At 60.8% G+C, this 12,060-nt stretch overlaps 1 protein-coding gene across 6 annotated transcripts in view; it reads right to left on the bottom strand.

Moving 5' to 3' along the window:
• Positions 1-2,784: 2,784 nt before the first annotated feature.
• PPP1R37 (protein phosphatase 1 regulatory subunit 37) overlaps positions 2,785-12,060 on the bottom strand; it is a 53,054-nt gene continuing 43,778 nt past the window's right edge. The window contains exons 2-13 of one of the 6 annotated variants that reach the window (XM_016936189.4): positions 11,433-11,530; positions 9,770-9,815; positions 9,445-9,545; positions 8,610-8,729; positions 7,867-8,017; positions 7,620-7,775; positions 6,444-6,556; positions 5,084-5,225; positions 4,819-4,985; positions 4,018-4,714; positions 3,590-3,680; positions 2,785-3,499 (exon numbers count right to left, since the gene is read on the bottom strand). In XM_016936189.4, coding sequence (XP_016791678.3) covers positions 3,598-3,680; positions 4,018-4,714; positions 4,819-4,985; positions 5,084-5,225; positions 6,444-6,556; positions 7,620-7,775; positions 7,867-8,017; positions 8,610-8,729; positions 9,445-9,545; positions 9,770-9,815; positions 11,433-11,530 — 1,874 coding nt within the window. In that variant the 3' untranslated portion in view covers positions 2,785-3,499; positions 3,590-3,597. The other 5 variants (XM_054672954.2, XM_054672953.2, XM_016936188.4 and 2 more) reach the window with 5 other exon arrangements.

Raw genomic sequence — 12,060 nt, 5'->3', positions numbered from 1 at the left:
GTGGCCAAACTGTTGGTCACTGTATCTTCACGTGGAGCTGCTATGAGAACTTGCACCTGTGTAAAGCCACGGGACCGTTGTCACGAACAAAAAGGGAGCACGGCTGACCTGTGCGCCTTTCCCAGCAATGAGTTAGGGAGCAGGTTTCCCTTCTCCACTCCCTTCCCCCATCTGCCCACTTGATCCGGGATCCTTGAGGCCCTGGGGAGCAACAGAGCCCTAAGAGCTTCAAAGGGGCCTGGGTCCAGGAATAACTTGGTGAAGAGCTGCCTGCCACTCTGAACATCCACATGTGACAATAAACATCTCCTGTGTTAGGACATTGAGATCTTGCATGAAACAGACCCCCTACGTCTTCAGCAAAGGCTACCAAAACGTGACAAGCTCGGGTGACACTTGGGTGGCTGAAGGGAAGGGGAAGACAAGATGGCAAGGGGGATCCTCTCAGCCTCCAGCCCTCGATCTGGGACCCTTCAGAAAATCCGGAGCGCGGCAGGCGGGGGTGTTGTGGTAATGGCTGTGGTTTCTAGAGCTGCTGTAACACAGCCTAACAGACCACGTGCCTTTGAAGGACAAATGTATGTCTCTCGCTTCTGGAGGCTAAAAGTTCCAGATGAAGGAGGGGCTCTCTGTGCCTGCTCCCCACTCCTGGTGCATTGCTGGCCATCTCCGCACTCCCTGGCTTGCAAAGGCATCACCCCATCCTCTGTCTTCACGTGGCAGTCTCCCTGTGCCCAAATGCCCCTTTTAATAAGGACACCAATCAGACTGCAGCAGGGCCCACCCGAGTGACCTCATTAAAATGAGTTAAAACTTGATTACCTTTGTAAAAACCCTATTTCTAAGTGAGCTCACATTCTGGGGTACTGGAGGTAAGGACTTTAAACATCTTTTTTTGGCCAGGCACGGTGGCTTACGCCTGTAATCCCAGCACTTCGGGAGGCCGAGGTGGGCAGATCACGAGGTCAAGAGATTGAGACCATTCTGGCCAACATGTTGAAACCCTGTCTCTACTAAAAGTACAAAAATTAGCTGGGCGTGGTGGTGCACGCCTGTACTCCCAGCTACTCGGGAGGCTGAGGCAGCAGAATTGCTTGAACCCGGGAGGCGGAGGTTGCAGTGAGCCGAGATTGCGCCACTGCACTCCAGCCTGGCAACAGAGCGAGACTCCAGCTCAATAAATAAATGAATAAATAAATAAACAAACATCTTTTTTTGTGGGAGACACAATTCAACCCCCAACAGGAGGAAAGGCCCAGTTCCTCACTCCAAGCTCAATTTAGTGAAAGCAAATCAAGGGACAGGCTGGGAAGAGGATCCCTGTCCCTCCCCTAGCATACCCCACATGGGGTGGGGAGGCAGACGGCCAGTGGGCTGGGTGAGACCCCAACACAGCTGCCTCCACAGAGGCTGAGACCATGAGCAATGGCTAATATCGACCAAGGGCCTCTGAAGATCTTTGGGGCACTGTGCTGACCCAAACCAGGCGAAGGACAGAGGTCTCTCGGTACCTTGATGCAAACACCTCACATGCCCCGGCCCCTCACCAAGACGGGCTGGATCCACAGTGGCCAGGAGGGGGCCCCTTCTTCCCTTCACCCATGGCCACATCGCACATTAGCAGAGCTGGGGACAAGCTGGCTGTGCAGGGATGGGAAGAGTGCTGCGGGCTGCTGGCGGCTGTTCTGTGTAGCTTCCCTAAGTCCCTCGCCCAAATAAGAGTCCTAGCCGTGGCTGACCTGGGGAGCAGTTAGGACACTTACAGCTGCAAGGGACCAAACAGCAAACCAGCAGTGGGTTCCTAAGGTGTTCCTCCCAGAGGCCAGGGTGGCTGGGGGCAGGGGACTCCCTGGTGTGTGCAGGAGCTGAATGACACCAGGGCTCCAGCCTGCGACTGTGGTTCTCGTGATGTCACCACAACGCCTCCATCCATGTCAGCCTCCCACACGGGAAACAAGGGGATGGGTGGCCCAGAAATGCTCGTTTAGTAATTTTTTTTTTTTTTTGAGACAGGATCTCACTCTGTTGCCCAGGCTGAAGTGCAGTGGTGCAATCACACCTCACTGCAGCCTCAACCTCCTGGGTTCAAGCGATCCTCCCAACTCAGCTTCCTGAGTAGCTGGGACTACAGGCACACGCCACCACACCCAGCTAATTTTTGTATTTTCTATGGAGATGGGGTTTCACCATATTGCCCAGGCTGGTGTCAAATTCCTGGGTTCAAGCAATCCTCCCACCTCAGCCTCCCAAAGTGCTGGGATTACAGGTGTGGGCCACCACGCCCGGCCTGCTCCCCCCTTTCCTAAAGGGAAAAACAGACCTCTCAGAAATCCGCAACAGCCCCCCCATGGCCCCCCAGGCCCCTGCTGGCAAAGGGGAACAAGCCGCCCACCAGGCTCCTGCAGTGCTGGCTGGGCCCGGGGCATACTCCCACCTGCACAACACCCGGGGCTGCCAGGGACAGGCTGGGATCTGTTCCTGTTGAGCGATGGGCGACTGGGCAGAGCCACTCCATATCCAGCATCCTGAGACCCTAGACCTGAAGCCAGGAGGTATCTGGGGCCTGTCTCACCCTGCAGAAAGGATGGGTGTAAACTGGCCTGGCTGGGAGGTGGCCGTACGAGACACCAGAGCATGGACGCAGAATAGACGGGACTGTGGGGGAAGACGCAGTAATGCCTGACCAGTGCCCTGGCAGATGCTCTGTAACCAGGAGCTGTGATGGCCTCCACCCAGCCCACCCCCAGCAACCACCTCCAGGATCCGCACGAAGCAGACGTTGGGCAAAGTGAACCCAGCCCCAGTTTATTAGAAAAGGTGTGAACAGAGTTGCACCGACAGGAGTAGCCCCAGCCCTCTGCCCACCCTCACCCACACCCGTGCCACTCGCCCCCAAAGGGCTGTAGTGCCTCTCAGGGCGCAGCCTCCAGTGGCCTGGACAGCAGGGTCCCGGAGTGCCGGCTGCTCCCGCCCCAGCTCCCTGATAGATTTATTGCACTTGAGAAAAAGAAAGCTCTGATCCTCTGCTCCCATCCCCCCACCCTGCCCGGCCTGCGCTGTCTGGGGCTGTTCTGCGCATCTCAACCACCACCAGCACGCACCGCCCCTCCGGCACCAGGCTGCCTGCCTGGCCCTGTGCCCGGGGCCACAGGGGACCATCCCACCACCACCCAGGACGCCTGCCCTCCGCAGGGCAAGCCTGGCCCCTCCAGAACAGGCGCCTGATGTCCTTGGAGACCTCCTCCTCCTCCTGCTCCCCCTCCTCCCATTCACCCCCAGAGTCTTCCAGTGGTGGGCTCATAAATAGAAGTGCTTGAGTCACGCGCGGAGGGCCACTCCCTGTAGCTCCTGCACCCCTTGTAGTGTTGCTGTGGGGGGAGGGGGGCCCCAGAATGGCCCCCACCCCTGGCATCCTGGGCCTCAGGAAGGCTGGGGGGAAGGTGAGCAGATTCTCATGGCTCTGGCCTCAGCTCATCGCAGACCGACCGGAAAAAGGGAACTTGGGAAGGAGAGATTGGGGGAGAGACTGTCAGAGCCAGAGGCTCTCTCAGCTCCTCCCGAGTGCTGTGGGCCCCGGGCCTGGCCTCACCTAAAGTGTCACAGTGTCTCCTGCCCGGATTCCTGACTGGCTTCCAGAAGCAGCTCCTCGAGCTCCTTCTCGTTCTTGGAGCAGCTCAGTTCTGTGTGGGAGGACGGGCCAGCAACCCCGTCAGGCGGGTGGGGCAAATACAACCTGTCCCCAGCCCGGCCCCAGCCAGACCCTCAGGGCCTGCAGAGTGCCCAGAGACCGCTGAGATGGTCAGGCTCAAGGCAGCACACTTTACATGCCCCACCCCAGGAAGAGCTCCCAGGACCCAAGGGAAGCAGGGTGGAGATGAGAACTAAGCCCCACTTTGCTGGCCCCTGCGAGAACCATTTTAAAGAGGGGGAAACTGAGGCCCACAGCAGGCAGGGGCTTGCCTGGGGTCACATACAGCACCCAGGGCCCCTCATCACCTGCCCTAGGGCCCCTCTCACCGTGCTCCAGGCCGCAGCTGCCCCCCTTGACCTCAGGCCCCGGGGGCGGCTCAGGGGGCAGTGCCAGGGCGAACTCAGGCTTCAGGCCGTTGGGCAGTGGTGGCCCTGACCGAGGCGGCTCCGGTGGTGGCTGAGGCTCAGAGGACCCTGTGTCCCGGGTGTCAATGGCCCCGGCTGGTGGTAGGGAAGGTGAGGCGGGTGGGGAGGGAGGGGGTGGGGGAGAGGGAGGGGTGGGGGACGCAGGGGGCTCTGCCCTCTCGGGTGGGCTCTCCACCCGGGTCACCACAAACACCTTGTGGCCCCGGCCCGGGCTGGACACGGAAATCCGCTGCTCAGTGGGTGTGGAGGGGCTGCCTGGGGGACTCCTGTCCCCAGGGCCCAGGGAGTCCGTGGGGGGCACCAGGGCAGGACAGGGGGTCTCGTCCCTCTCCCCTTCCTCTTCCTCCTCTTCCTCCCCATCCGAGTCCGAGTCTGAGTCTGAGTCCGGGCTGGGTGCGGGGCTGGGGGCCCCGTTCTGCACCCCAGCGGCGGGCTCGTCGTCGGGCTGGGGCTCGGTGGCGGTGGTCTCAGGCATGGAGGCCGACAGCTGTGGCGGCTGCTCCTTCTCCTCCCTCTCCCGCGCCAGCACCAAGTTGCGCTTGCAGCCGTTCTGGATCTCGGCCAGCAGCGCCTTCTGCGTCTCGATGAAGCTCTTCACCTGTGGCGGGAGGGCCTGGCTAGGGCTCTCAGGCCGGCCCCACCACCCGGCCTTCCGCCCGCCCTCCCGCCCGCCCCAGGGCTGCAGGACCGTCCCCTGCTCACCGCCTCCTTCTTGGGCTCACGGTCAAGGTCCAGGCGCAGCAGTGAGTGGTTCACCTTGAGGGCCAACGACAGTGCCATGAGCCCGCCTGTCTTGATCTCGTTCTCCCGAAGGTCCAGTCTCAGGAGGCGGGGGCTCTCAGCGATGAACTCCGCCACCGCCACCGCGCCTGGGGGGGCACCGCAGGGGCTGGCCACGGGCCCCACACCCGGCTGGCCGCCCGGCTGAGCCCACCAGCCCGCACCCTGGCCCGGCCCCGTACCCTACCCTCGCACGTGAGCTTGGTGGAGGCCAGCCCGAGGCGCAGCACGCTGCGGTTGCTGATGAGCCCGTTCTTGAGGTGCCGCACACCCTCGTTCCCGATGGGGTTGTGGCCCAGGTTCAGCGTCTCCAGGCTCTGAGTGTGCGGCTGGAGGGAGGGGGTGTGAGGGTGAGGAGGAGGCCGTGATGGCGGAGGAGACCCAGGAGGCCAAGTCAAGAAAGAAGCCGGGAAGAGAGCCAGGCCCGGGCGCTCCTTTTCCTTCGCGCGCCTGCGTGAACACCGGCGCCATCCTGCCCTGCTTCAGGCCTGGCCTGAAGTCCCTCCTGTGCCTGAAGTCTCCCCAAATGCCAGGTCCCCCGTCCACTCCCAGCTCCCCAGGCACCCAGTCAGTCCCTACCCCCCACAGCCTGAGCCCCTGGCCAGGGCCTGGACCTTGAGCGCCCTGAAGCCCCCAAGGAGGGCGGCTCTTATCCCGGGGTTTGAGCACACGAGTGCTCGCCCTGAGAGTCTCTGTACCTGAGTGGCTTGCTTTAAGCACCACGTAAAAACTGAAAACCAGGCACGGTGACTCACTCATAATCCCAATACTTTCGGAGGCCGAGGTGGGGGGATCACTTGAGGTCAGGAGTTCAAGACCGGCCTGGCCAACATGGTGAAACCCCGTCTGTACTAAAAATACAAAAATTAGGCCGGGCGCGGTGGCTCACGCGTGTAATCCCAGCACTTTGGGAGGCCGAGGAGGGTGGATCACAAGGTCAGATTGCGACCATCCTGGCTAACATGGTGAAACCCCCTCTCTACTAAAAAAATACAAAAAAATTAGCTGGGTGTGGTGGTGGGTGCCTGTAGTTCCAACTACTCGGGAGGCTGAGGCAGGAGAATGGTGTGAACCCAGGAGGTGGGGCTTGCAGTGAGCGGAGATCGAGCCACTGCACTCCAGCCTGGGCGACTGAGACTCCGTCTCAAAAAAATAAAAACAAAAAATAAAAAAATTGGCTAGGCGGGGTGGCGGGCACCTGTAGTCCCAGCTACTTGGGAGGCTGAGGCAGAAGAATGGCTTGAACCCAGGAGGCGGGGGCTGGAGTGGCTGCAGTGAGCCTAGAGGGCGCCACTGCACTCCAGCCTGGGTGACAGGATGAGACTCGGTCTCAAAAAAAAAAAGGAGAAAATGAAAGAAGGGCTCCTCCTCAGGGAAAACAGGCACAGAAGCTGAATGAGGAAGCAGGTGGGGCTGACTTTAAATCGTCTTGAACCTGCAGGATGGGCAGGACAGGAGCCGTCAGCTAGAGGCAACTGTGCTGAGAGCTGGAGTGGGAGGTGGCAGCGGGGACCGAGGTGCCTCCCTTCCCTGCCAGCCTGACTCACCAGTGTCATGCCCAGGAAGGCCATGCCTGTGTGCGTGAGCTGGTTGTTCCACAGCACCAGGGTCACCAGCCCCTTCCTCTGCTCCTTGAGGCCCTCGCAGATGTAGGCCAGACCTGGAGGAGGCCGGCAGTCAGAGCCCCGTCTGGGGTCCGGGTGCTTCCTGGGGAGGGGACTGCAGGGTAGGAGCAACCCCCTCTGCTTAGGACCTCCATGGAGGCCCCGCAGGCCCAGGCCTTGCCCTGCAGCCCTGCCTCGGCCTGGCACCCCTGGGCACACATCTGTGACCCCTGGGCCTGGGTGCCTGGATGACAGCCTACCCCAGATGCTTCTGATCTTTGCTCAAATGTGACCACCTCTGGCCCACCTCACCTCACAGCCAGCTCACTCCCACCCACAGTCACCACTGTCTCCCTCCAATGCAGATCCCACCATCTGACAGGCTGGAGATTTCACTCATCTTATCTTTGTCTCTCTAGACTGGAGTACAAACTCCCAAGGGCAGAGCCCTGTGTCTCCCTCCAAGCTGAGCCCAGGGGCCGACAGCCATGGCCCTTGGCAGGTGCTCAGTAGAGTGGGGTCTGGGCCTGCCACCTGGGGACACAGTGACCCACCCCACCCCTCCAGGATGCAACAGGAACGCCTCCTTTGACGGCTCCCCATTCTCTGCTCAACCCCCCAGCATCAAACACCAGAGCTCCTCCCACTGCACTCACTGCTCCCGCGGTCTGGACCCTTTCCCAGGCTTCTCACAAGGCTGGTTCTGCTCCCAGCCTCCGGATGGAAGCCCAGAGGCCCCGCCCCACGGTGGTCTTCCCTCCTCTCCCATCTGAAAGCAGCCTCTAGCTGACCCTGTTATGGCAGCAACACTGCTTTCTTTTCAGATTGTAATTATTCACTTCGCCTCATCCTGCGGCTGTCAGCTGAGCTGTCCCCTCCTCCTGGAAGCCCTCCCTGGCCCCCAGACTGATCGGACCCCGCCTCTGGGCTCCATCAGCCCAGTCCTGCCCACTCTAGGTTGTCACTGTCTAGGGCGGGTCTGTCTTCCTCCTGGGAGCCCCAGCAGGACAGCGTTGGGGTGGTCTTGGCCATGTCTGTGTCCCCAGCACCACCTAGCGCAGGGCCGGGCAGAGTGGGTGCTGGGTGACGGGTGTGGGTGGGGTGGGCCACTGCACCCACCCGAGTCCAGCACATGGTTGTTCCGGAGGTCCAGGATCTGCAGGGAGCAGTTGAACTTGAGCAGGTTACCCAGCTGGGCTGAGTCCTGCAGGCCGTTGAGCTTGTTGTCCGCCAGGTACAGCTCCCGCAGGTTCATGTTCATCTTCAGGGCTGTGGCTGGGGACGGGGAGGGGGCACGGTGACTGGGCAGGCCCCTGCCCCCCCACAGGCTGCACATCCTGCTCACCCTCCCGGGCTTGGGGCTCACCGAGCAGCATGAGGGGCCGCCCCGACAGGCTGGCGTTCTCCAAGTGCAGCACTGCCAGGCTGCTGCGGATGCGCAGGGCACGGGCCACGAAGGGCGCCGAGTGGTCCAGCAGGGGCGTGTTGCGGGCGTCCAGGTACTGCAGGCAGCTCGTCTGCAGGGGCAAGAGGACAGGGGTGAGGCACTGGCTCAGGCCTGCCCCAGCACTCCCTGGCCCCAGGACCTGTGCCCCCATGTCTCAATGAGCAACGAAGCCACAGCTGTCGTCTGGCTATGTCACCTTGTTTTACAATGGGGGTAACTGTGGCTGGGGAGGGAAGGCTCAGCCTGGGGTCCTGTGGGTGAGCGAGGCAGGGCTGGTGGCAGCCAGGATCTCCAACTCCTGTGTGGCTGGGAGGTTACCAGATAGCCCCGTCCCCTCCCTCCACCCAGCCTTCACACAGGAGTGACGTGGGGATGGCGACCATGGCCACCTCCAAGGGGATGACATTACAGAAGGATGACATTACGGAAGGGAGAAGTTGGAGGTCATGAAATGCCTCGCAAGGAGAGAAGGGGCCAGGGGGCCTGGGGGCCAGGACACCTCTCGGCCCTGTTCTCCTGGCCTGAGGGCCAGGCCCAGCATCCCCACAACAGCCCACACTCAAGAGCTCATGCAGTCAGAGCCTACGGGCCATGCCCTTAGAAAGTGCCTCCCCGTGCTGGGAGCCTGAGCTGCCTCTTCCTGGAAGCCGAGAGGCGCCCACCTTGCGCATCATGTGGGCGGCCGCCTGCCAGCCCCGGGTGCCGATGTGCTTGTTGAAGGAGATGTTGAGGTGGGTGGCCGACTCGTAGTACTCGATCATGTCGAAGAGGGCCGAGGCACCCTGCGCATAGAGATTCGGGGGCTCAGCCTCAGCTCTGGGCTGCCCTGGAGGAGAGGCGTGGGCCCTGACACCGGGCCCCACCGAGAGACGATGGGTCCAGGGTCTGGAGAGAGCCACACAGGAGAGGAGGACAAGCACGGACAGGGCCCCGTGAGCCACGGGGACAAACCCTTTCCTTCTCTGCTGTAGTCAGTTTTGTTTTCTGTCACTTGCCCTCCAAAGTCCTTGACTGACGTGCTGAGTGACCAGGACAGGCCTTGGTGTTCCTGAGCCTGGGCCTCAGTTCTCCAGGTCCCCTGCCCCTGGATCCCGACACCTGGGGTGCCTGGGGACTCCCAAGGCTGAGGAGGTGAGGGCCCTTGGGCCTTGATGGGAGGCTGCTCTCAGAATGCTTCCCAAGCCCACCCCGTAGGAGCTGGACCCTCCAGCGTGGTTCCTGAAAGGGCTCCTGGGGGCCACACGCCTGCCCCTCAGCCCAGCTCCCTAAGGCTCTCCTTGCTTATGAGGGTGGGCCATAGGTGCCCCAACGCGCCCTCCACATCCACTCTGGTCATATTGGATGTCTCCTTCTTGCCCTGCAAGAGGCCCCGCCCTTGCACCACCCCTCAGCCTTTGTCTAGGGGACCCCCTCCTCCTGCAGTGTCCTCTCCCCACCCAAACCTCGAAGGGGCCCGGGAGCTCAGGGAGCCGAGTGGGCGGTGGCAGGGCCGCTCACATCTTCATCCAGGTTTGTCTGCTCCAGGTCCACGACCTTGAACTGCAGCCTCTTGAAGACCTCTTCCAGGGCCTCACAGGTCTTGTAGTCAAGCTTCTCACCTGGGGGGAGACAGCAGCCGTGCGCATGTCTAAGACAGTGCACCTTTGCATGGCTGGAAGGGCCCTCTGCCCCCAACCTCCCACCCCCCACCAGGCCCAGCCCCTGCCCTGGCTGAGCTCAGCTCCAGAAGCCGCTAACCCCAGGCAGGTCCTCAGACCCAGCTCTAGGGAGCCCCTGACCTGCCCATGACCCAAGGGCTCTCAACCCCTAGCCAGACACACACCTTTCAGGTCCAGACAGTCGAGGCGGTGCCCGAGGTCTGTGAATTCCTGAGAAAGTAGAGTGGGGTTAAGGCAGGAAGACACTTGAACAGGGGGGCAGCCGAGGCCCCCAATAGCTGCTATGCCTGAGGTCAGGCAGGGTTCTGGGGTGGGGTTTGGGCGAAGGCACTGAACAGAGGCTCAGAGGCCGCCCACCAGCTGGAACCTGGGGCACAGGGCCTTAGACAGCGAGAGAACTCTGCACCCACACAACTGAGGACCAGCCAGCACTGCAGCCAGGCAGGCCTGGGTGAAGCCCCTTGCCCCAGCAGGACGGAGTGAGGGAGTGGGCCCAGCATCTCTGGGTATGTACCAGCAGAGGAGGGAGTCTGTGCAAAGGCTGTGAGGCAGGAAATGAGCCTGGGAAGATGGCAAGGCTGGGCACAGGAGGCTTCTTGGTGAAGGCAGGGCCTGGAGCCCATCACCCAGTCAGAGCCCACCGCCCCGCAGATGCCAGCACCCGCGCTCTGAGCTTACACACATCACCTGCAGGGTGGGTGCTGCAGGGCTGGTCTGAACCAGGCCGATGGGGTCCAAGGACCCACCCTCTCAGCCACCACACTGAGCAGCCACCCTTCCTGGGACCTGGCAAGCCCCTCTTCTGGAATGTTCCAGAGAACCTACCCTAACCCCAGTGAACACTGATGGACAAGGAGCGTGGTTGCTACCAGCACAGCTGAGGGTACAACAGCCCGAGGACAGGCAACCCTGGAACCCTCGGAACGAGCGGTGCTTCACTGACTAGGCGCCAGGCCAGGGCCCACAGGAGAGGTGCCGAGGGAGGGGGCTGGGGGACCGGCAGGGTGGGAGAGCGACCAAATGGAAAACCAGCAGGTGCCCCTCAATAGCCATCTTGCCAACGCACAGAAAAGGCCAGGAAATGCCGAGTGGCCAGCAACGGGGGTTCCCGAGGAGGGGGCCTTGGGGCAGGAGATAAGAGGTGGATTTGGCTTTTCAGATCTGTAGTATTTTTATTTTTTTAAATCTGAGGATATGTGTTATTCCTGTAATTCTGACTTTTATGAATATGCTGGGCATGGTGGCTCATGCCTGTAATCTCAGCATTTTAGGAGGCTGAGGTGGGCAGATCACCTGAGGTCAGGAGTTTGAGACCAGTCTGGCCAACATGGCGAAACCCCGTCTCTACTAAAAATACAAAAAAAATTAGCTGGGCATGGTGGCGTGCACATGTAATCCCAGCTACTCGGGAGGCTGAGGCAGGAGAATCACTTGAACCCAGGAGGCAGAGGTTGCAGTGAGCCGAAATGGCGCCACTGTACTCCAGCCTGGGAGACAAAAGCGAGACTCCATCTCAAAAAAAAAAAAAAAAAAAAGAATACATAAATTTTGTAATTCAGACTCACAAGAATCATAGATATGCCTCTTCCCCAGGGAACAGCGTTTCTTTTGGGGCTGACAGACCTGAATGTCTTACTTTATAGAATTCTGTGCTCTTCAAATTTATGAAGAAACTGATTCATTCTCTAGCTGAGCAGCAGGCTTTCAAAGATGTATTCACGAACACCTGGGGCTGGGGAGTGGGAGGCCCTCTCCTGCTGGGGTGGTTCCACCCTAGGGCCCCCCTTGACACCCACACCGGACGCACCCACCCTGTCCCGCCCATACCTGCAGCTGCCTGAGGAGCTTGGGGATCTGCCTGCAGTTCAGCTTCTGGCAGGCCTGCTTGTAGGCGCCGATGACCTCGTCCACGGTCACATTCTGGGCTGCAGGCACAGGGGACCCAGGCCTGTGACTGTCCACACCCCAAGTCCTTCATGGGGCTCCACCCACTCCCGCCCTAAGGCCTCTGCCCATACTGCCCTCTTCAGCCCTCCCCCAACAACAGGCTGCCTGAGCTCTGTCCTCCCTTTCAGGCCCCCCGCTGGTCACTGCCCGAGGTAAGGTGCCCTTGGGCACCCCCACCCCAAGTCAGCACTGCCCTCCACGCCTCACCTCCGCTCCAAGCACCTTCACACAAATACACAATGAACAGCACACAATCTTTCTACACATCAGCCACCTCCCCTACTAGCCCGGGAGCCCAGGAGGACAGGACTGGGGCTGTCTTGGTCACCACCATGTCTCCAACACTGTCTCGGTGTTTTGTTTGTTTTTGAGACAGGGTCTCACTCTGTCGCTCAGGCTGGAGTAAAGTGGTGAGAACACGGCTCACTGCAGCCTTGACCTCCCAGGCTCAAGCATCCTCCCGAGCAGCAGAGACCAAACGCTTGCACTGTCATGCCCAGGTCATTTT

Source organism: Pan troglodytes, chromosome 20 (genome assembly GCF_028858775.2).
Source record: "Pan troglodytes isolate AG18354 chromosome 20, NHGRI_mPanTro3-v2.0_pri, whole genome shotgun sequence".
Classification (NCBI taxonomy): domain Eukaryota; kingdom Metazoa; phylum Chordata; class Mammalia; order Primates; family Hominidae; genus Pan; species Pan troglodytes.
Note: the sequence above shows the minus strand (reverse complement) of the source record. Positions and strands in the feature narration are given on the sequence as shown.